Below are 25,645 nucleotides of genomic sequence, written 5' to 3'. Positions count from 1 at the left end.
ATAATTGAATTACTGAGTCAACATATGTATTAAAAAAATAATATTTTATTTAAACCGAAGAGATTTTGTTTTCAGACGATAAAAATCTCCGCAAATTATTAATAATGTGTAAAAAAAAATACAATCGTTCTTCTCTGGTAAACTTCTCTAAAAAAGAGCTATTTTATTGCTTAAACTTTTGCAAATAGTAAACTTAACTACAACAACTTCATATTCATATCACACTAAGAAAAAAAAAATAGAAACATTTAGTACAACACAAGCAATTGGAATTAATGGACAAAAACAAAGAGAATGAAAAAAGAGTTTGGTGGCTGAACAAGTTGCTTGAGTTTGTGCTTTCTCTTCTCAAGCTCAGCAGAAGGGTTTAACAACCTCTACAAATCACAAACAGATTTAACAAAAATGCAATTAAAAATCAAATATGTATAAAAAACTGAACCCAACGTAAATGATGTTCGACCACCATGGATTTTACGATTCAAATTAGGATTTTAACTACCATGGATTTTCAAATTCAATTATCCATAACTTTCTTCTTTCCTTATTGATTTCTGCTTCAGACATAAGCTTATGCCCAAACATACCAAACATATACTCACTAATTCCATATTACACTAGAGTTATATACTATAATGCTACAAATATATACATTATAACATCCCTTCAAATTTGATTTCTTCTATTCTAATCACACCATCTAAATTTAGCAAATTAAAAACCGCATAAATAATATATTATAATCTCATGATGCAGTAAAAAACTAACCAATAAATCATGATGGAAAAAGTACATGTAGCACCATATTATGAATTATCTCCACCGGAAGCATTCTTCTTTCTCCTTTATCCATACAATCAGTAAAACTAACCACATTCACATAAAACTAGATCTCAAAATACACAATCAAATCAAAACCTTCATCCAAACCAAAGCAAAACTAAACTGCCAAGAATAACGACCCTCCTCTCAAAATAAATTAATCCAACTTATTGTTGAACTTTAGATCAAAGAAACTTCTTGCATTACATGCTGCTGATATAAGACAAAAATATGTGCTTACCAAAAACCACTGAAACCAAGCAACAAGCAAAATATATACAAAACAAAAAAGTTGAAACAACATCAACAGTTTCCATGGATAGTGAAAGGAGCTCCTAAAGATGTTTCATTATTTTTTCATCTTGTCATAGCTGGTGAAATCATAGGTGGTGCCACTGTAACTGTAACTGATCCTTGTCTTTGTCTTTCCATGTTAGCTTCCCACCCTATATATTTAATTTAATCATCAAAAACAATTCAAGGGTCAAACAAAAACAAAACCATAGTATTTGAAGAAAGAAAGAAAGACTTACACACCTATGCTCAAGTCAAATCCACGGTTTTTGAGCTCTCTATATTCCTGACAAAGAGCACAAGTTTCGCAACAAAAATGAACTAAGCAATCCATACAAGGTGCCTCTGGCAAGTCATATTGTGCCCTCAGTTTGGATCTATAATAACATGAATACAAACATGCAAGTCCTGTCATAGCCAATAACGCCCCATAAATTGTTCCATTACAAGTGCAACCTACATATAATAAAAAAAAACCAAATCAACCATGATAAATAATTATTCTAACTAATTTCATTAAATTTTATATAAAGATTATACTTACTTGAATTTCCTTTATCTACTATCTCTGATATCAATCCAAAAGTAACACAAGGGCAGCAGCAAGTGACCAAACCTTGTTAATAGAACAAAAACATAATCATTATATGACACTGTTTTAAAGAAAGGTGAGTGAATGAATCTAGCTACTACATGATTCTTACAGATTCCAGGATCATCAAGACAACGGCATAGACCAGTTGACCAGTGATGTGTTCTTGGGATGGCCCTTGAACTGTTGCTGATATATGGAGGAGGAGGAGGAGGATAAGGCTGTGGTATGCCATAACTTGGCATTTGTAGGACATAGCCTTGAGGGGGATGGCTATGATTATTAGCTGCATATACATGATCATGATCGGTTTCATTTACGGTAGGATACATAATGTTATTTCTTGAATTGGTCCTTCAACCAACACAAGCTTTTCTTTTTTATCTTAGTGTTTATGTATATATAAATAGCAGAAACTTGTATAAGAGAGTACATCACTTCCGCATTAGTATAGTTTGTAACTACTAGGAAAAACCATTTTCTGTCTGATTAGTCTTTTTTTATAAATAATAATCAGTAGTTGCAAAGTAAAGTATATATATACTAGTACATCAAAGTATAAATAATTAGTGTTTGAATATATCAGTATATATAATGTGTTAATGCACGTTTCATTGTCATGACCACTGATTTATGGTAAACGTTGAAATTGTATATTTTAGTTGTAAATTGCATTTCGATGCTCTTTCTTAGGAGCCAGGACCGGAGATATATTAATAATAATAATAATTTCACATGCCATATTCAGATTTGAAAATCTGACTGCAAAAAGATAGGAAGAGAAGACAATTCGCAATCACCTTGCAATTTCCAATAGTATCTGTTCAAGATTACAAGTTGACTACAGAATAATGTATTGTTTGTAATGATGTAAGCTGAAATCAATGATTACTTGGCAACCGTTAAGCTGAGAAGGATATATATGGTACCTTCTTAATTACAAATAGTCATCAGCTTATAAGTTATACTAACAAACGGAAACAAGTTACATATTTAAAATTAAAAAAGAAGTGAAATTTTATACTGATACTTTGAACAAACAAAGGCTTTGATTTATAATATTTTATGTTCAACGACAAAGAGATTATAATATCTTCAACATGTAGAAGTATTGGTACAAAACAATGTAAGATTAAAAAATGACTTCCTTGAGTTATTGGGCCATGGAGTCTGGTGGCTCGCCACATTGATATCTCAATGGACCAAAAAGCCGCGGTTAGGAAATGGTCAGAAGGCGTCCGTATGGAGGCAGAACGGCGGAGCCCGTCGAAAATTGGAAGCCGGTGGTGGGCGGCGGGGATGGTGATAGTTGGGTGTCAGGCGGCGGCGGTCGTCTGGTATCAGGCGACATTGGTCCGGCGATCGAGATGATGGCAAGTGGTGGTGGGGATTCAATCGGCGGCAGCGGTTGGCCAGCCGTGGTAGAGCTCTGGCCGGTCCGCGACGATATGAGTTTTTGGTTATCACGTTCAGTTTTCTTGATTCATGTGTTTTGCCTTTCTTAATGAGTTGAGTTTTGAGTTTCTTATGGATTCGTTAGGTTTTAAGAGTTATAAATATGTATATCTTGCATTCCTTTAACCTTTAGAATAGTAGAGTAGAAGATAAAGATAAGGATTTGGGAATAGTGGTAATCTTATAGAGGCAATGGTAAATTTTTAAGAGTGTGTTCTTGGATTTTGGAAAATTCTTAGATATTTAAGAGAAATTGAGAAATACTTTTAAATATCTTGGATTGTGTTATTGTCTTTACTTTATCTTCTTCTGTTAAATTAAATTGATATCTTATTATATAGAGATATATTTTTGTTGAAGACCATTTATTTTATTTGTCATTATTCTTTGTCTTGCTCATAAAACTTCTTGGTGGGATAGAACTATGAATAATTCTTCTCAAATGTTTTTAAATATTCTACTAGTTTTTCACAACAAGTGGCGCCGACCGAGAGGCAAAGGAGTTTTGTTTACAATTGTGCACCATGAGTTCTAAATGGAAAACTGGGAGATTTTCCAAAGACAACGATTTTGGGTTACAAAAAATGAAAATGGCAAACAATCTTAACTCAAGAGAGTTCTATTGAAGTATTGAAGGACGAGATATTGATGTATGCACGTCTAAAAAAAGCAGTGAAGATCAAGATGGTGGATAAGACAAGAAGTCCCATTATCGTGTTTCTCGAGGATAAAGTTCTAATGGAAGTCGTTAGGGAGAAGACTCTAATTTTGGTATGGGAAAAACTTGAATCATTATATATGACCAAGTATTTGGTTCAGAGTTTATGTGTGAAACAACAAGTCTACTTATTCTGAATGGTAGAAAACAAATCCATAATGGATCAGTTGACAAAATTCCACAAAATTATTGATGATCTTGAGAATATTGAAGATGATAACATGGCTCTACTTTTGTTGAGCTCATTAACCAGATCCTTTGATAACTTTAAGGATGTCTTTCTTTATATTAACGAAAGTATCATTTTTTTTAATGAAGTCCAAACGAGTGTGAGATCAAAATAATTTTCAAAGGTGGAAGATTTGAAGATTGACAATAATGATGAATGTTCGAGTGTCTCAAGAGGAGTATATGAGTGTAAAAGGATGTTCAAATCAAAGCGGTTTGACAAGTCAAAGTTAAAATGCTTTATTTGTCACAAACTCAATCACTTCAAGATGGATTGTCTCGAGAGAGAGAGAGAGGAAAAAGAAGATATTGTTCATATTATAGTTACCTCAGATGAGGATAGTTATGAGAGTGTTGGTGTATCAGTAGTGTCGCGTTTGGAGACTAAAGAGTGTTGGATCATGGACTCAGATTGCTCTTATCACACATGTCCAAGAAAAGAATACTTTGATACTTTGAAGTTAGAGCAAGATGAAATTGTTCTCCTTACGTGATAATAAGGTTTGCAATGTTCATCGTATTGGTACAATTAGACTTAAAATGTTTGATGATCTTGAGTTTTTTCTTCACAACATGAGGTATGTTCCAGAGCTCAGGCAATATTTGTCATCCATAAGCATGTTTGGTGATTTAGGCTATTAGACTAGAATTGAACATAGGATGTTGCAAATTTTGCACGGTGAAGTGATCATATCTAAATGGTCTAAAATATGTGATTTATATATTAAAAAGGTTCCAGTGTTGTTGTTCATTCATCACCACTTATTGAAGACTTTCATGACAAGAAAAAGCTATTGAATTTGTGGTCAATATATTATGGATGCCTAAAGGTTATTTCATAACACTTTAATGACTTTTGTAGAAGATAAGGGATGAAAATGCATGTGATCGATGAGTTGTCATTGAGTTTCCGAGGCAAGGCTTGTGGCGAAGCAGTTTACCTGGTTGACATATGTTGATTTATAGGAATAGACTTCCATGTATTTATAGATGTTTGGAGTATGAATATTGTAATCTACTCTATTTTGAAGGTCATCAAAACGTTGCTTATTGTTCAAATCAAAATAATTTAACTTGATGGTGAATTTGTGGATTGTGTCTTCAAATGCTATCCAAGAGGTAGGAAGAGTTATGAGCTGTTGGGAGTGGAAACTTGAGGATCGAAGTTCATCAGTCACAAATATATTAATTTTAGCGAGTCCCGTCAAGGGAAGAAAAGTAAAGACATGGAATGAATCTTTTGAAAACTATGATGGAGAAGACTCACTTTTAAGTGGATTTCCTGATATGGATACTAGTAGTAGTGAGAGAACGATTAGATATGCATATATTTGTCATTTGACCCGTGATAAGGTAAAGAGGGAGCTTGTACCATCTCAAAGGGAGGATTATGCAAACCTTTGGTGTTATGCTTTGAATGTGGCTGAAGGGTTGCAAAACTAAAAAATAAGAACCTTCAGGAAGGCATTCAAAAAAAGATGGAGTCAAAGATGGTTGAACAACCATACTTATGGGCTTGTTAGACTATTGAAAAAAAAAAGAGATAGTTAAGAGCAAGTGGATGCAAGTGGAAAGATCGATGTTTAAATGAGGCTTAAAATTGATAAAAGTTGTTCAATAAATATTGAATTGACATAGAACAATAATGTTGTTGATGCGTAAATTGGCATAACCACGATTTAAAGTCAAGGTGAAGATTGTTGAAGTATGCCTAAAAACGTTAAGTGATGAAGATAAAGAAAATATATTTCGATATTGAATTAACCAAAAATCCATCAAAGCAACCAAGATGTCGTCAAAGGTGTAAGAATAGTAGGGAGGTGGTTGGAGGTGGCGAGAGACCTCCGAAAATAGGAACTTGGTGATGTTCGTCAGGTGGTAGACGTGGGTGGAGATGGCGGTGCCACAATTCCGTCGGTGAGTATCGAGTCATGATGGTTCAATGACCGAGATGATAATGAGCGGTGGTCGGGCTCTGGTCAGCGGTGGCGGTGGCGGTGGGTCGACATCAACTAGTTGATTTGCGACAGTTCGAATTTTCGGTCATCCTATTTAGTTTTCTCGGTTCATATATTTTGGACTTCTTAGTTTCAATTCATGGATTCGTTTGTTAATGTGTTTAGTCTTGAATTTGTTATTGATCTGTTGGGTTTCAAGATTTATAAATATGCATCTCTTGCATTCTTGTATTCACAACCTTTAGAAATTTAGAGTTGAAGACAAAGACAAATTTTTGTTAATATCCTAGTGATAATCTTAGCCAGACAATGATAAATTCCTAAGAATGTGTTCTTGGAATTTGGAAAAATCTTGGAGATATCTAAGGGCCCCCCGGGAAACACTTCTTAACATCTTGGGCTTATGTATAGAGTTAGAGAGATTGTGAAACACTTGGATAAAAAATAGAGTTTATTCTTGGGAACTTAAGTAACTATTTCTTGTAACTTATTTGTAATATTTTGTAATAATTTTTGGAAGTATAGTAAATTAGCGAGATGTTTATGGATTTAGGTGCTTGCAGGTACAACTCTTTACAACCGTCAAATGACCTTGGTGGTTTTGATGTTGACAACACTCAATGTCAAAAAATATTCGATAAAGTCCTTAAGGATCTATGGTCAAGCAACATCTGATGATGGTGTCTATTAAAGAATCTATATCAAGTCTCGTCAGTTAGAAGAGTCAAGTCCCAAATTAAGTTTGAAAATAATTATTAATCAAGTAGGGGATCTTGAAGCTTCAAAGATGTGAAAGAGAGGAAGTCTGGAGGCTTTCTTGGTCATGTGTCTGAGTGATCAGTTTAAATATAGTGATATAAGAGTAACTCTTGAGATACTAAGGCAACTCACACACACATACTTAAAAATGTTTTTAAGTCTATCTCATTTTGATAAAACTCCTAAAAATGTTTGTATACATGTAACTAATTAATTACCGACTTGCTCAAACAATTAAGAGTGATTTTTACACTTATTAATCGATTAGAACATTAGGATTGATTTATTAACTCATTTGTAATGCCCTCAAAATTGAATAAGGAATCCTTTAATCAATTAGTGACAAATGAATTCAAAAGTCTTCCTTATTTAGTTTATCTAATTGATTAATACTTAGGGTTAATCAATTAGTTCATTAAAAAATTCATGAATCTTTTTCTTTTTGAGCCAAATCTTCTCCTATAAATATAGGGCTTCTCCTCATTCTTATATTACACAAATTTTCAAATTTAAACTATAGTATACCATTTTCTACCATCTTCTATATTTTTTTTTGTTATTCATTAGAGTTGCCTTAGTGCCAAGAGAGTGAAAAATACTTGTGAGTGTTTGGTAGCACCGGGAGGATGCATTTATTCTTGAGCAATATTCTTGTTTGATTTTTAAGATTAGGCTGTTAAAATCTCTATTTGGTTTAAGAGCTCAACCTATTAAGAGCTCTGTTTGGTTTAAGGATCAACATGTGCAAAATATCTCTCTATTGGAAAAAGTTTCAAGTGAATATCCTTACAAGCTCAAGACTTATTATTAGTGGAACTTTAAATAATAAACTCTTGGGGACAAAAACATGTCAAGTGGTTGTATAAATCTTTGGTGCATTCTTTCTAATTATATCTTTTTACATTTTTTTTGCATTCTTCTTCTTACAAAACCCTATAAATTTTGATTCTACTTTTGCTTACAAGTGTTGAATCAATTTGCTTCTGTTTCTGAGCTACAACGTGAAGAGGAAAATGCAGAGGCTTGGGAAGACTAGGCTATAGTGTGAAGAGGAAAACACAGAGGCTTATGAAGACAAAAACTAGAATGAAGCTCATAATAGGTTAGTCTATCAAAATCCTATTTTTTTTTTTTTTTTGTTGATATTTACCTAAACCCTAAATCTCTTTTTCTTCTAGTTTTCTTTTAGGTTGAAGTTTTATATTTTTACATAAACCTAACTGCATTTGTATCCTAACTGAATTTGTCCTCTAATCTGATAGTGTGTATATTTCTTTGTAATTACGATCACCATTGCATTTGGAATACCCTTGTTCTCCCCCTGTTGTAAAATTCTCCTTATAAAAGAAAAGAAAAGTTGAAACCAATTTATGTGCATTTTGTTATTTAGTATGAACAATTAAGCAAGTGTTTATCTTTAGCATAAATTGTGAAGACAGATGTTGAATACAAAGGATGCACTATAACATTATCAACAGGGAATGACTCAAAGTGGAAAATAATACATTTTGTTTTTCATAATCTCATAATTTTGTTATATCAAGAATTTGTAAAGGGATTTTCATCCCAAATTTTGAATCTCTCACTCTTTACATAGTCAACTAATTAATTATAATGGCACATGTGCAGTTGATTGGATAGGGACAAACATAATTCTGTTGCTTTTTTCCTTTATATTTTGTTACACAAAGTTTCTATTATGTTGAATGTATGACCTGACTCTTTTCACTGTCTAATTCCTAATTTTGAAATGAGTGATTGTCAGTCATCAAATATCAATTAATTGTTGTTTGGTTGAAAGTTGTGTCACTATACAAATTTTCTCATATTGTGTTAAATGTGCTAAATGTAGAGTCATAACTTTTTCTATCTTCCTAAATCCTTTAGCATTGGGTCCTTTAACTTTTCTCTTTTGCTACCATGATATGATCCAGTATTGATGGCCATCTGTTGTGCATGTTAGAGTTTTATGTCATAGTATCAAAAGTTAGCACATATTGCAATGCTGGGGCTATGCATCTGTTTGCCCTTGGTTGTATAATAAGAAAAAAACACTTATAGAAAAATATATGTTGTACTCCTATATCTTCAAGAATTATACATAATTATGTCGGAGATAGCTCTGAATTATATGTAATAGTTGAAGAACGTTATTTTCATGTATATTTAAGTGTATTTTACCTTTTTAATGAAAATATTAATTTATCACTCCATGGACTTTGATTAGTTGTTTAATGGTGGCTTCTTATGAATATATATAATCTCTTATTACTATTATATTATAAGTAAATTTGATTGGACTTTGATTGGTTGTTTAATGATGGCTTCTTATGAATATATATAATCTGTTATTACTATTGTAAATTTTCAAAAATATATTCCTACACCACAAAAACATCTCTCTCTCTCTCTCTCTCTCTCTATATATATATATATATATATATATATATATATATATATATATATATATATATATATATATATATATATATATATATATATATATATATATATATTATTTCACTGTTCAACAATACGATAAATAATTAAATATAAAAATTATTATTTTAATTATTTTATTTTATTTTATTTTTATTTTAGATTAAAGGATACTAGTATTAAATTGTGTGATTAATCAACTTTATAATTTAATTAATCAATATTTTATATTTTATTAACCAACTTTGTTTACTGTTAAAAATTATTTTTAATATTTGAACGATTATTAACTAACTCTTTATTAATCAACTTTGTTTTATTTTAAAAAAACATTTTTAATATCTCGTCGTTTATCAACCAACTTCATCACTTTATTAACAATTTTTTATATTTCATTAATCAACTTCGTTTCACTATTAAAAGTCACTGTTCACAGATACTGTTCATGGACATTGTTTATGACATTGTTCACGCATTGTTCATAAATATATTTTTTATTTAAAAAACACACCGTTCATCGTATAAATACGGTGAACAATGTATATGGTGTAAAAAATGGATAGGAATAACATTCCTGAAAAACTTTTGTTAACTATCTTAAAAGTGGGAATGATTTTATTATTTATTACTGCAATTTTTGCTAGAGTAGGAATAAACTTTTGTTAACTATCTTAAAATTGAATCAAATTTGTTTTTTTTTGGATTATCATGAGGGAAAAACATTCACATTGGATCACACACTCACATAAAGGTCAAACTCAAACAAGTGGGAGAGACACCACATATTCATCCAAAACCTTAAGGTGATGGGTGTATGGATCCTCTTACTTATAAAATGCTCAACCTCCACTTTTTAAAGCAATGTGAGACTTAGAACTCACACTTGTTACTAAATATATCACACTTGTTTATTAATAAACTCCCACTCACGTGTGAGTCCATCCATTATACTCCCCCTCAAGCGAAATCTCTTTCATCCACATGTTTGTAGCACCATTGAGAGACACCATTATCTCGTCACGGGCATTTCAACGGAACATGCCGCCTGACCATCTACATGTGTCAGGAAGACTTTTGATACAAGGAGATGACCCCTTACTCAAACCAGACTCTGATACCACTAATGTGTCATTATGAGATGGAAACATTCACATTAGGTCAAACACACACCTAAAGGTCAAAGATTCACCCAAACAAGTGAGAGAAATACCACATATTCACCCAAAACCTTAAGGTGATAGGTGTATGAGATCTCTTACTTATAAAGTGCTAAACCTCCATTTTTTAAAGCAATGTGAGACTTAGAACTCACATTTGTTTCCCATGCTCTTTTGCTTCCTGTACCAACATATCTCTCTCTCTCTTTCTCTCTCTCTCTCTCTCTCTCTCTCTCTCTCTCTCTCTCTCTCTCTCTCTCCCCTTCCTTTTCTTCAACAAAGACTATAGGGTTCTAGGAGGATTTACACAGATTTACGGATGGAATATTTTTCAAGGTAGAAATTTGGTTATGAAAGAAATTTGAGATAAAATTAAACATATTTCAGGGTTTGTGCTCTTTATCCTCCTCTGCTTAGATCTACAAAAATATGCTTAGACATGTCACAGTGGCTAGAGATTTAAGGGTTTGTTTTATTCTTATTCTGATTTTAGGATTTCAATGTGTGAGAAATGAAGCAGCGGCGTGGGAAGTAACTCCAAAGCGCATGATGGGCAGCCACGATTGTCAGAGGAAACCTCCGCTGTTATAATACAATAAGCTTTTCGTGGTTACTTGGCAAGTGTAAATTGTATAATCTTTCTATATTTTTGTTTTTCTTTCCTCTATTTACAAAAATGTCAATCTCCTTTAGAATCATAGTCAGTAGTCGCATTTGTTTCTGAGTATTGTGTTTTTGATTCCTTTTACTCATTAGTGTTTTTTTTTAAATATTCTGCTTTGTATTTTAAACTTTCTAGGTGAGACACCATAAGTGTACGGTTGTGCAAAGTAGTAAAAACAGTTATCGAACTACAAAGACCAAAGGTTGATTACCAAATTCTATTCTATTGGTGTATATCTAGAGTGATTGAAAACATGTGTTTTATGAAGCAACTTAAAATAAAAAGCACTTTTGAAAAAATAGCTTAAATAAAAATCACTTAAAATACTCTAAAACAAACAGGAGCTAGGGTTCATGATCCCTACTCTGACACACTCATATGATCTCTTCACTTCTATTACGAGAATTTTAACACGGTTATAGAAAAGAAATAAATATGGACAACACCTACTTTCGTCGGCGTGTTGTCCTATTTGAGGCGAATAATTCTTCTGCTTTTCCAAGGCCGAATTATTCGTCAGAAAGTATTTTCTTTGTGCAGCTATGAAAGATGAAACCTTTCTTAATCATGTACAAGCACTTTCGTTGTATCATACTAAACTGTTTAAAACCCGGCTCTCGGGTACCGATACATATCCTTTCAGATTACGACCGGTACCTGAAAACTCTCCACTTTCATGCAAGTGTGGGAATGAAAAACTCAGGTTTTAAAATAACTCTTAAATAAAATTCTCGTAATCGATTAATGATTGATCATATGAAAGGTCATGAGTTAGGTCTCATGACCCTTAGTCCATAGAGGACTACTCACTCATGGTGAAAAACAATACAATAAGAGCAATTATCAAAATCGAAAACATGATTAACAGTAAAATCATAAATTGACAATTGCAAATAAGAATGAAAATAACCTGACAAAAAATTCACTTGAATTGAGATAGATCTAGTGCTCAAATGGAGACTTGAGTACAAAGCAATAAAGAGAAACTTAGAAAATAAAATACGTAAAACTAGAATAAAAGTATAGATTCCTTAAAACTCCACTACATATGAGTTTTATGGAAAATTCTAAAGGTGGAATAAATCTAATGGTTCAATGCTCATCACAATCAAAAATTGGATAAAATCAAAAGTTACAAATATCCCAAAACAACTTAGGAAAGTTGGAAAAAGAAACAAATCGGGGAACTTCTCGCCAGCCTGCTACGCCCCGTAGCAGGCTCCTGGATAATGTATATGTAACACCCTTCTAAAATACCCCAAAAATTAATTAAAATAATAAACATATAATCAGAGTAATAGTGCACCAAGGGTGTCACACAAACATTCCACACCATTTAAACAATATAACCATCATGCTCTTTTATTTAATTTAAATATAAAGTATTTGCACAATTACGCAGCGGATAGAGATCAACTCAATCATGCAAAACATGTAACATCACATGTAATTTAGTTCAACAACAACAACAATAATAATAATCAAAGTTTTCCCGCCCGATGTTACATCTATCAGAGCATGACCCACTAGGGAGACTACACTAGACTCCAAGCATTTGCTTCTACTCAACTCATTTCTCGTTACCTGAAAAATAGTTGTAAGGGTGAGTTCCTCAATCAATATAATAAGCATTATAAAACAATATGTAATGCCAAGTAATTAACACATCAATCACCCTAATTGCAATACACATTCAGTAGTAGCTCATTGGCTTAAACATCATACTCAACATCAATATACAATACCAGTATAATCTCAAATCATACTTAACGACAACACAACACACGTATAATATTGGAACACATCCATTCATATTATACGCCATACATATTTTTATGCAATGAGACTCTACACATGCGGTACCGACTATTCTTGAACATATAGTTCAAGCTCACCGATCCCTCCAGATACGGCTACTAAGCTCACTAGTCCCACTCATTTGAGACCTAGTGACTCACTCACTAATTCCTCACCATGGGAATTAGCTACAGCCCCGAAGGCTAGACTATGCACACTAATCATCTAGTATGCAAACATCAACAACAAACCCACAATGGTTCACTCACTAATTCCTCACTATGGGAATTAGCTACAGCCCCGAAGGCTATGCCATGCATGCTAATCATCTAGCAATGCAACATCAACAATAATTCAAGAATAAACATATGCTCACACTCTGAGCCATACAACAGTCCATTCACACATACATGCATAATATATACATTCACAGCATCATGTACATCATTATACATCATCAATCTTTCATCACATAAGCATGTCAGATTATGCCAAACAACAACCACAATATTAGTACATTTCAATATTGCATATACTGCTCAAAACAGCGGGAATTTATCCCTATTACACCATAGGCAACATAGGCCAACCCTCAATTAGGTACACCACATTTAAAAACAATAATTTTTCACTCTGCAACAGTGTTAACCGGTTAACGCCCTGGGTTAACCGGTTAACGCAGGCAAAACTCACTTTCTGGCAAAACGCAACAGCGTTAACCGGTTAACGCCCTGGGTTAACCGGTTAACGCAGGCAAAACTCAATATTTTCACATTTCAATACAGTGTTAACCGGTTAACACCCTGGGTTAACCGGTTAACGCAGACAAAATATCAGATCCTGCGCTAACATAAGGCAGAATGCAGAATTCTCCGCATTTTCCGCCGTTGGAGGACTTCCGGACCTCCGAATCCGATTCCGTAAAAAGCTATACGATCGGGAATTATAACAGACTCAATTACCGGTTTAATTTCAGTTTTTAACACAGTTCATTCGACAGATTCTCAACATCCACAATTCCCAATTAGGTCAATCAACAGCTTATTACTACCCATGACATATTATCCCACAATACCCATTAATCGACGATAAACCCCCCTTACCTTAACAATCCGGCGAATCTTTGAGCTTCAAGCCTTTCCGTTCTTCAACCTTTGCTCTTCAGCTCCTTTCTCCTCTTCTCTGCCCTTTTCCCTTTTCACGATTTTCTCTGTTTTCACGTGAAATGTTTTTACTCCCAATGGGACTTTTTCCTTAATTCCAACTTATATATATTTTCCAAATAATAATTATTATTCCAAAATAATAATAATTCAAAAAAAATAATAATAATAATAAAATTTCCAATTATTTAATTAAATTAATAATTAAATTATTAACTCAATTCAAATAATTATTTTATTATTATCGGGGTGTTACAACTCTCCCCCACTAAAAGAGTTTTCGTCCTCGAAAACATACCTCAAGCGAACAACTCTGGATAAGACTCCTTCATCTTACTCTCCAGTTCCCAAGTCACGTTGCCACCTGCTGGTCCTCCCCAAGCTACCTTCACCAAGGCAATCTCTTTACCCCGCAACTGCTTCAACTCTCGATCCTCGATCCTCATAGGTGATGTTTCAACAGTCAGGTTATCTCTCACCTGTACATCATCTATTTGGACTACATGCGACGGATCATGAATGTACCTCCTCAACTGAGACACATGAAAAACTTCATGCAAATTCGCAAGCGACGGCGGTAAGGCGATACGATAGGCTACTTCTCCTATCCTCTCCAAAATCTGATAAGGACCAATAAATCGAGGTGTCAACTTCTTCGACTTCAAAGCTCGACCAACACCAGTCATCGGAGTGACGCGAAGAAACACATGATCTCCCTCTTGGAACTCAAGTGACTTCCTCCTCTTATCGTGATAACTCTTCTGACGACTCTGAGCAATTCTCATCTTCTCCTGAATCATCTTAATCTTTTCCGTAGTTTGTTGAACAATCTCCGGTCCGACCACAGCACTTTCACCGGACTCATACCAACATAAAGGTGTCCGACATCTCCTACCATACAAAGCTTCAAACGGTGCCATACCAATGCTCGAATGAAAACTATTGTTGTAGGTAAACTCAATCAAAGGCAAATAACAATCCCAAGTACCTCCTTTTTCCAAAACACAAGCCCTCAAAAGATCCTCTAGTGACTGAATCGTCCTCTCAGTCTGACCATCAGTCTGCGGATGATATGCAGAACTCAATCTCAGCTTAGTTCCCAAAGCCTTCTGCAAACCTTCCCAGAACTGCGATGTAAATCTAGGATCTCTGTCTGAAACAATACTAGACGGAATACCATGCAAACTTACAATCTTCTCAATATACAACTCAGCTAATCTCTCTAACGGATAATCCATTCTGATCGGAATGAAATGAGCCGACTTCGTCAATCTATCCACGATCACCCAAATGGCTTCAAAATTCTTACTTGTCCTCGGTAAACCAGAAACAAAATCCATACTGATACTGTCCCACTTCCACTCTGGAATAGCCAACGGTTGCATTAGTCCAGACGGCTTCTGATGCTCAATCTTTGACTTCTGACAAGTTAAACAAGAATAAACAAAACTCGCAATTTCTCTTTTCATTCCCGGCCACCAAAATAACTTCTTCAAATCATGATACATCTTCGTAGCTCCAGGATGAATACTTAAGCCACTACGATGTCCCTCCTCAAGAATACTCTTCTTAAGCTCAATAACATTCGGAATACACACCCGACTACCAAATTTCAAAACACCATTCTCATCAACTCTGAATTCACCACCTCGACCTTGATTCACTAAAGTCAACTTATCAACCAAAAGCATATCGGATTCCTGACCCTCTCTGATCTCCTCCAGAATACCACTCGTTAACTTCAACATTCCCAATTTAACACTGTTGTGAGTACTCTCACACACCAAACTCAAGTCTCTAAACTGCTCAATTAAATCCAATTCCTTAACCATTAACATAGACATATGTAATGATTTCCGACTCAATGCATCAGCCACTACATTTGCTTTACCCGGATGGTAATTCAAACCAAAATCATAATCCTTCAGAAACTCTAACCATCTCCTCTGTCTCATATTCAGCTCTTTCTGATCAAACAAATACTTTAAACTCTTATGGTCACTGAAAACCTCAAATCTTGATCCGTACAAGTAATGCCTCCACAACTTCAAAACAAACACTACAGCTGCCAACTCTAAATCGTGCGTCGGATAGTTCCTTTCATGAACCCTCAGCTGTCTCGAAGCATAAGCTATAACCTGCTTATTCTGCATCAACACACCACCCAAACCCAACAATGAAGCATCACAGTAAACTTCAAATGGTTCCGACGAACTCGGTAACGTCAAAATAGGAGCAGTAGTCAACCTTCTCTTTAACTCTTGGAAACCTTCCTCACATTTTGAGTCCCAAACAAACGCTTGCCCCTTTCTAGTCAACATCGTCAACGGTAACGCCAACTTAGAAAATCCCTCAATGAACTTCCTATAATAACCAGCCAAACCAAGGAAACTTCGAATCTCAGCAACAGACTTCGGAGCTTCCCACTTAGATACCGCTTCTATCTTAGAAGGATCAACAGCAACACCACCTCTTGAAATCACATGACCAAGAAAACTAACTTCTTCTAACCAAAATTCACACTTAGGCAGTTTAGCAAATAACTGCTTTTCTCGCAGCACTCCTAAAACCACTCTCAAATGCTCAGCATGCTCTTCTTCAGATTTCGAATACACCAAAATGTCATCAATAAACACCACAACAAACTGATCCAAGTACGGATGGAAAATCCTATTCATGTACTCCATAAATACTCCAGGCGCATTAGTCACACCAAAAGGCATTACAGAATACTCATAATGTCCATACCTCGTTCTGAAAGCAGTCTTCTGAATATCCTCAGTTTTCACACGTATCTGATGATACCCAGATCTCAAATCTATCTTGCTGAACACACTCGCACCAACCAACTGATCCATCAAATCATCAATCCTCGGCAAAGGATACCGATTCTTGATCGTCACTTTATTCAGTTGCCTGTAGTCCACACACAACCTCATAGTACCTTCCTTCTTCTTAACCAACAGCACTGGTGCACCCCACGGTGACACACTTGGACGAATAAACTTCTTATCCAACAAATCTTCCAACTGACTTTTCAATTCAGCTAACTCAACAGCAGACATACGGTACGGAGCCATCGATATCGGTCTAGTACCAGGTACCAATTCAATCGAGAACTCAACTTCACGCTCTGGCGGTAACTCATTCACTTCTTCCGGAAACACATCAGGAAAGTCACACACCACTGCTAGATCACGAATCACCAGTTTATCTTTAGCCTCTAAAGTTGCCAACAGCATAAACAACTCTGCCCCATCTGCCACTTCCTCATTCACCTGCCTGGCTGATAGAAACAGACTCTGCCCTTCCTCAATCTCAGGAAATATCACCGTCTTATCAAAACAGTTGATATAAACTCGGTTAAACACCAACCAGTTCATACCCAAGATAACGTCAATCTGCACTAATGGAAGACACACAAGATCTATCCCAAAATCTCTACCAAAAATATTCAAAGGACAACTCAAACAAACCGAAGTAGTAGTCACTGAACCCTTTGCAGGAGTATCAATCACCATACTTCCACGCATCTCAGATATCTCTAACTTAAGCTTCACAGCACAATCCACAGATATAAAAGAATGAGTAGCACCTGTGTCAATAATAGCTATAAGAGGAAAGCCATTAATATAACACGTACCTCTGATCAAACGATCATCTGCAGAAGTCTCAGAACCTGATAGAGCAAAAACCTTGCCTCCTGACTGATTCTCCTTCTTCGGCTTAGGACACTGGGGACTGATATGACCCAACTCTCCACAGTTGAAACAAGTTACAGTCTTCAATCGGCACTCTGCAGCCAAGTGACCACCTTTCCCACACTTGAAACACTTCATCTCAGCACTGGTACACTCATGAACACGATGTCCAGCCCGACCACATCTATAACACTTAGCAGGAGCACTAGAGTCTCCCCCACTAGGCCTCTTCATCCCACTCTGCTTCTGAAAACCTTTGCCAGCTGCATACGGTTTTCCACGATCCATCTGATTCTTACCCTTCCTATCAACCCTCTGCTGATAGCTCTCTGCTCTAGCCTTGGAATCCTGTTCAAAAATTCTGCAACAGTCAACCAAGTCAGAAAACACCCTGATCCTCTGATATCCAATAGCTTGTTTGATCTCAGGACGCAACCCGTTCTCAAACTTCACACATTTCGAAAATTCTCCAGCAGCCTCATTATAGGGAGTATAGTACTTTGACAGCTCGGTGAACTTCGCAGCATACTCAGTAACCGACCTGTTACCCTGCTTCAATTCCAAAAACTCTATCTCTTTCTTTCCTCTGACATCTTCTGGAAAATACTTTCTCAGGAACCTTTCCCTGAACACAGCCCAAGTGATCTCAGTATTCCCAGCAGATTCCAACTCAGTGCGGGTAGCAACCCACCAATCATCAGCTTCCTCTGACAGCATATGTGTACCAAACCTGACCTTCTGGTTATCAGCACACTCAGTTACTCTGAAGATCCTCTCGATCTCCTTCAACCACTTCTGAGCACCATCTGGATCGTATGCTCCCTTGAACATTGGAGGATTGTTCTTCTGGAACTCACTCAGTTGACGAGCAGCTCCCATTCCTACAACATTTGGATTCCCTCCAAGTACTCCAGCCAGCATACCCAGAGCCTCAGCAATCGCAGCATCATCTCTGCCTCTTCCAGCCATCTCTATTCTGAAAACCCAACAAACTAAAACAATAAGTACTGATAGGGTTACACAACACCTATCCCGTACAGGGAAAACAGAATAATTACGACTCGACACGACCGACTATGCTCTGATACCACTAATGTAACACCCTTCTAAAATACCCCAAAAATTAATTAAAATAATAAACATATAATCAGAGTAATAGTGCACCAAGGGTGTCACACAAACATTCCACACCATTTAAACAATATAACCATCATGCTCTTTTATTTAATTTAAATATAAAGTATTTGCACAATTACGCAGCGGATAGAGATCAACTCAATCATGCAAAACATGTAACATCACATGTAATTTAGTTCAACAACAACAACAATAATAATAATCAAAGTTTTCCCGCCCGATGTTACATCTATCAGAGCATGACCCACTAGGGAGACTACACTAGACTCCAAGCATTTGCTTCTACTCAACTCATTTCTCGTTACCTGAAAAATAGTTGTAAGGGTGAGTTCCTCAATCAATATAATAAGCATTATAAAACAATATGTAATGCCAAGTAATTAACACATCAATCACCCTAATTGCAATACACATTCAGTAGTAGCTCATTGGCTTAAACATCATACTCAACATCAATATACAATACAGTATAATCTCAAATCATACTTAACGACAACACAACACACGTATAATATTGGAACACATCCATTCATATTATACGCCATACATATTTTTATGCAATGAGACTCTACACATGCGGTACCGACTATTCTTGAACATATAGTTCAAGCTCACCGATCCCTCCAGATACGGCTACTAAGCTCACTAGTCCCACTCATTTGAGACCTAGTGACTCACTCACTAATTCCTCACCATGGGAATTAGCTACAGCCCCGAAGGCTAGACTATGCACACTAATCATCTAGTATGCAAACATCAACAACAAACCCACAATGGTTCACTCACTAATTCCTCACTATGGGAATTAGCTACAGCCCCGAAGGCTATGCCATGCATGCTAATCATCTAGCAATGCAACATCAACAATAATTCAAGAATAAACATATGCTCACACTCTGAGCCATACAACAGTCCATTCACACATACATGCATAATATATACATTCACAGCATCATGTACATCATTATACATCATCAATCTTTCATCACATAAGCATGTCAGATTATGCCAAACAACAACCACAATATTAGTACATTTCAATATTGCATATACTGCTCAAAACAGCGGGAATTTATCCCTATTACACCATAGGCAACATAGGCCAACCCTCAATTAGGTACACCACATTTAAAAACAATAATTTTTCACTCTGCAACAGTGTTAACCGGTTAACGCCCTGGGTTAACCGGTTAACGCAGGCAAAACTCACTTTCTGGCAAAACGCAACAGCGTTAACCGGTTAACGCCCTGGGTTAACCGGTTAACGCAGGCAAAACTCAATATTTTCACATTTCAATACAGTGTTAACCGGTTAACACCCTGGGTTAACCGGTTAACGCAGACAAAATATCAGATCCTGCGCTAACATAAGGCAGAATGCAGAATTCTCCGCATTTTCCGCCGTTGGAGGACTTCCGGACCTCCGAATCCGATTCCGTAAAAAGCTATACGATCGGGGAATTATAACAGACTCAATTACCGGTTTAATTTCAGTTTTTAACACAGTTCATTCGACAGATTCTCAACATCCACAATTCCCAATTAGGTCAATCAACAGCTTATTACTACCCATGACATATTATCCCACAATACCCATTAATCGACGATAAACCCCCCTTACCTTAACAATCCGGCGAATCTTTGAGCTTCAAGCCTTTCCGTTCTTCAACCTTTGCTCTTCAGCTCCTTTCTCCTCTTCTCTGCCCTTTTCCCTTTTCACGATTTTCTCTGTTTTCACGTGAAATGTTTTTACTCCCAATGGGACTTTTTCCTTAATTCCAACTTATATATATTTTCCAAATAATAATTATTATTCCAAAATAATAATAATTCAAAAAAATAATAATAATAATAATAAAATTTCCAATTATTTAATTAAATTAATAATTAAATTATTAACTCAATTCAAATAATTATTTTATTATTATCGGGGTGTTACAGTATATGTGTTGCTTCAAAGAGGCGGGAGCTAGGGTTTGGCTGCTACGGCCCGTAGCAGGTGCCACGGTCGCTCATAGTAGCCCTATGGCAAATATATGGAGAATTCTCAATTCTTCGCCATTTTTCGCGTTTTGTTTCATTTTGGTTCCTCTCTTGCACATGATACTTCTTAAAGCCTAAAATTACCAAAAACATGATACCAAAGAATAAAATGCGATAAAGTAGAGTAAAATAGACAAAAGTCGTAGAAATTATGAAGTAAAAAAAATATTAAAAGCGATACAAAAACCACTTATCAAACTCCCCCAAACTTAGACTGTTGCTTGTCCTCAAGCAACAAAGCCTGCTTATGCAAGTTTTCGGATCAAGCGGTTCAATGATGGAAAGGCTTACAAAAATGAAGCTACTGACCGGTACTCATACGTGAGTTTTCATTCATATCGACTAAGATCCAATTCTCTCGATAATCATCTGTCGCCAAAGGTATCTACAATAACACTAACCATAGTGAGAATATGGACCTAAGTCTCCCTTTCAGACACCTCTCTGACTATGCTTTGTACTGAAGTCTCATTTTTCAATTTTTCCTTCCCTTTTCATTCAGACAATCAAATTAAGGCATTGGATTTATTATGATCATCACATGCATAAGACCGATTGAGAATTTTGTTCATACACCATTTTTTTCTTTTATTGATGAATTTACATACTTGCGTATGTTTATTTGTCCAATTTGGGACGACGTTTGAGGTTCAACCGCCGTTAGGCTGAATAACCGGGTAAAGGTTACCCAACTTAGAAGGTGCAATCACCTTTTACTGTATTTTCATTATTTCAGTGCTAAAATTATTTATTTCGCAACCAATCATACATGCTATGTGAATCTAAATTATGCCAAACTGTCATGATAAACTAATTAGGGAATACTTAGAATCTGAGTACTATGGTACAAATCTATACATTGAACATGCATCTTACTTTGGGGAACCTAGGATGTTAGAGTAATACATATGTTGTCAAACTTTCCCGGTGTCTCTAGACTTAGCCCCTCACCTCTCTAACTTTATATACTTTCCTGGTTTCCTTATGATCAAGGCTTTTCAAGAAAATTTTTGAATGATCCTAATTCAGGATTTTTTTTGAAAAAGTGGTCTTCTTGAAAGAAAAATGAACGAAAATAACTAAAATTAACATAAACAACTAAAAGAATGAAAAGCAAAAACACAAAATAGAAAAAGCAAAAGAAAAGTAAAGAAACCCCCCAAATTTGAACCAAAAGTTATCCTCAATGTTTTAGCGCAAGCAAGAGGGAGTGAACTCACAAAGACCTAACTTGGGAGGTGGGAAGCGTAACATAAGCTGATGCAAAAGGTTACATATAAAAAGAAACAACACAAAAAGGCATAAGCAATTAAAAGTGTGGGTTGCCTCCCACTAAGAGCTTTGTTTAACATCATTTTAGCTCGACGATTCATGAGTGCAAGCACTCAGAGTGGTTCCTTCAAAACCAAGCTCATATCTTGATCCACTACATCCCTAGTGGTGTAGTGTTTTAACCTCTGCCCATTCATAATAAACGAGCCCATAGGCTCGCTCCAAACCTCTACTGCTCCGTACGATGTTACCCTCTTCACCATAAAGGGTCTAGACCACTGCGACCAGAGTTTTTTTGGGAAAAGTCTAAGTCTTGAGTTAAATAGCAAGACTATATCTCCTTCTTTGAATTCTCTGTCTACAAAAACGAGGGAAGTTCGTCATCCAAAACCATCAACCAACATATTCTAGGGTTCCAAGACTCCGTGAAGGTTAGAGGAATTTCTAACGAATTGTTCCCCTATCAACCACGACTATTGTAGGACAATTCGATGTCTCACGAATTTTAATTGATGTGGGAAGTTCATATGATATCCTATACTCGTCTCTATTTGAAAAAATGGTGCAGGATAAAAAAGCCTAATACCATATGAGGGATCAAATTTCAAGTGTTCAATGGAACTACCACCCATCCCTAGGGTTACGTAGAGCTAATGGTATCCGTAGGAGAGGACAGGGACCTTCGATCAATCAACACTCAGTTCCTGGTCATCCCATGCAAGATCCTTTATAACTGCATCTTAGGTAGAGGCTTTAGCGTAACGTTGGATGTTGTAGCCTCATCCGTGCACTCAAAGCTCAAATACCACAACCATAATGGAGAGCCAACTGTTTTACGCGTCGACCTTAGAGCGGCCAAAAAGATACATCATGCGCTCAAGAGGAATCAATTGGAAGGTGCAGTTGTGGAAATCAACATGACCTCCCTCTTATGGAAGCTCAAAAGTTTGAACCTATACACACCTCGACGTGGCTAAGGAAGGAAAAAACCGACATAAAAAATAAGAAGTAGGAAAATCGCTCGGTTATATTTCATATTCTACATCTACATGCATGCATATATAAAGGTGTAATTCCTATACAACGTATCTGAATGATTACTCACTATGAATGAAAATACGTAAAGTATGAAATGTTTACTCAGTTGTGTTCATATTTCAATTATATAAAACCAGGGTAGAATCAATGTAGTTAACGCTCGAACTAAAGATTTAAGGGGCGCCTTCGGAAATGCTTTGCACTTCTGACCCAAGTGTAGCGGTAAATTCATGATCATCAAGCTATGGATAAGCTAGAGATCAAATAACAAGAGTCGCCACCGCGCTTTTATTGTTTCCAGGGGAAAAGGGAAAAAGTACGAACAAAACCCAAAAGTAAGAAGTTTTCAAATCAAAACTAATAAAATGTCAGAGATTACAGGCAAGGGGGTTGGTTACACATAGGGAAGGTGTTAGCACCCAAAGTCTCCTAGGTACTCCTAGGGAGCCCTTTTTGTGTGCATATGTATTTTGTACAAAATGATGTTTACAAACAAATAGAATGGGGGGATGAGAAAAGAATTCATTAATTATATTTTTGTGTTTGACAAGACCTTCAGACTTGTGCCTACATACCAACATGAAAATGAGGGATCAAAACCTCGTAGTTCGTGATACAAGTTTCAAAGTGGATGCATTGCTTTTAACAAAAATTAAGTTTGAAAGGCACAAAGGCCCAAAAATGGTTTGAATGAGTTAGTTCTTTTTGGCTTTTTGAAAGTTTAGGTCAAGTATAGTTAAGTTTATTTACAAATTTGATTTGAGAAAAGAAGTTGAAAATGCAATGGCATAAGGCCAAAGTTTCTATCTTTTTGCAAAGTGGTCAAAGTTTAGAACAAAATAAGTTCAAACAAAGAAAGTTTTAAAAGGAGGGAGAGATTTTGAAATTAAAAAAATGGGGAGAAGATGAAGAGACTAATCCTATGCACAAAATTAAAAGTTAAGAGTTGAAAAGATCCGACCGATGGGTAGCAATCCAATAGGAAAGAATGCCATATAGAAACCCCAAATTCCCTTGGACATTTAGAATCAAGCAACACACACATGCATAATTATATCAATCTTGAAGAGCAAAGGCATCAAATAAAGATAGCCACATCCAAGCTTAGCCACTTCATGATCTTCTTCAAATTAGCCCATGTAACAAATGAATTCCACAAGTCACAGGTTCGAAATAACAGCTTCATAATGATCATGTTGCAGATGAACTCAAAGGGATCTTGAATGATGTATCATATGAAGTTTCAAATTGCAAGCACTTGGTTTCACAAAAGTTGGCATTGGCCAAGTCCTTTAGCATAAGAATGTTGCCTAAGTTCTAAGTCCATTTGTCCAAGATCAAGCCAACAATGCACACAAAAGTTTTTTTATGGTTTTTGTTGTTATTATGTACGTTAATGGTCAAAGACCACACAAACAAGAAAAGTATACACAAACAAGATATATCACACAATATGGTCCAAATGGACAAAGTGAAAATTTCATTAACATAAACAATTAGAATGGTATGAATAATGGCAAATGAATAAAGACTAAAATTAAATGACATTAAAGTAAATGACTTGAAATTAAAAGTTAGTTGTTAATGAGTTAGAAGTTAGTATTGTTTTGCTTTTGCTTTTCATTTTTAAGTCATTCTTTGGAGAACACTCAACCCACTTATCACAAGCATGAATCCTTGAGCCAAGACATCTTCCAAAGGAAGGAAAAAAGGCCAATTTTCCACACAATACCATGAAAGAGGGGAGACTTACAATCTCACTAACTAGAATGCTATGCCTTTTGTATCACAAATGTAGCGCTATGTTAAGCAATCAATATTGGACTTATGTAGAAGTCACAACTATTTGAGGTCGGGCAATAGAATTTTGATGTTAATGCATGTTAGAGACATAGTATAATGGACTATGCTCATGAAACACACCACACACAAAAAGAATATGCAAAAGAGGTGGCCTAATCCCATCCATACTTATGTTGATTTTTCGATCAACTAGCCTTAGGACTTTGAGATATCATAGACCAAATGAGATGAATGCATAAATAAGGGGAATGAGACAAAGAGGGAGGGGAATGGATCAAAACTCAAATTAGTCAAAGGAGGACTTTTACCAAATTAATATCATCCATCATTTTGGGAGATGGAATGTACATTCCATCAATCCCCTAAATCCAATGATATTAATTTGACAAAGTCAAATCAACCTTGACCAAGGCCCTACAACAAGAGTCAAACTCAAACAAGTCATCACAATTGGTCAACACAATTAATTGACATTTATTCAAATTAAAAAGACTAAAATAATACATTTAAATTAAATATGGTTTGTTAAGTTCCTAAAACCTCATCAAAACACCAAAGAAATGGTCATGAGATTTATCATAGGTCAAACAAGGTCAAAGGACCTT

At 35.6% G+C, this 25,645-nt stretch overlaps 1 protein-coding gene across 1 annotated transcript; it reads right to left on the bottom strand.

The window, feature by feature from the left end:
• Nucleotides 1-748: 748 nt before the first annotated feature.
• On the bottom strand, nucleotides 749-2,184 carry LOC127107342 (cell number regulator 1). Its single transcript, XM_051044632.1, has 4 exons — nucleotides 1,821-2,184; nucleotides 1,661-1,732; nucleotides 1,360-1,572; nucleotides 749-1,268 (listed from the first exon to the last, which is right to left on the bottom strand). The coding sequence occupies exons 1-4, from the start codon at nucleotides 2,038-2,040 to the stop codon at nucleotides 1,180-1,182; spliced, it is 594 nt and encodes a 197-aa protein (XP_050900589.1). The 5' UTR covers nucleotides 2,041-2,184; the 3' UTR covers nucleotides 749-1,179.
• Between the last annotated feature and the right edge of the window lie 23,461 nt (nucleotides 2,185-25,645).

Source organism: Lathyrus oleraceus, chromosome 7 (assembly GCF_024323335.1).
Source record: "Lathyrus oleraceus cultivar Zhongwan6 chromosome 7, CAAS_Psat_ZW6_1.0, whole genome shotgun sequence".
Lineage (NCBI taxonomy): Eukaryota > Viridiplantae > Streptophyta > Magnoliopsida > Fabales > Fabaceae > Lathyrus > Lathyrus oleraceus.
The sequence above is the reverse complement of the archived record's forward strand: the minus strand, read 5'-3'. Positions and strand labels throughout refer to the sequence as shown.

What these genes read in the sequence shown, in the direction of transcription:
- LOC127107342 (XM_051044632.1), bottom strand. Translation starts at nt 2,040, where the DNA reads ATGTATCCTACCGTAAATGAAACCGATCATGATCATGTATATGCAGCT. An exon ending in TCTTGATGATCCTGGAATCT is followed by an intron (nt 1,733 to 1,820) that starts GTAAGAATCATG and finishes TCTATTAACAAG; the next exon opens with GTTTGGTCACTTGCTGCTGC. An exon ending in TGGATTTGACTTGAGCATAG is followed by an intron (nt 1,269 to 1,359) that starts GTGTGTAAGTCT and finishes TTAAATATATAG; the next exon opens with GGTGGGAAGCTAACATGGAA.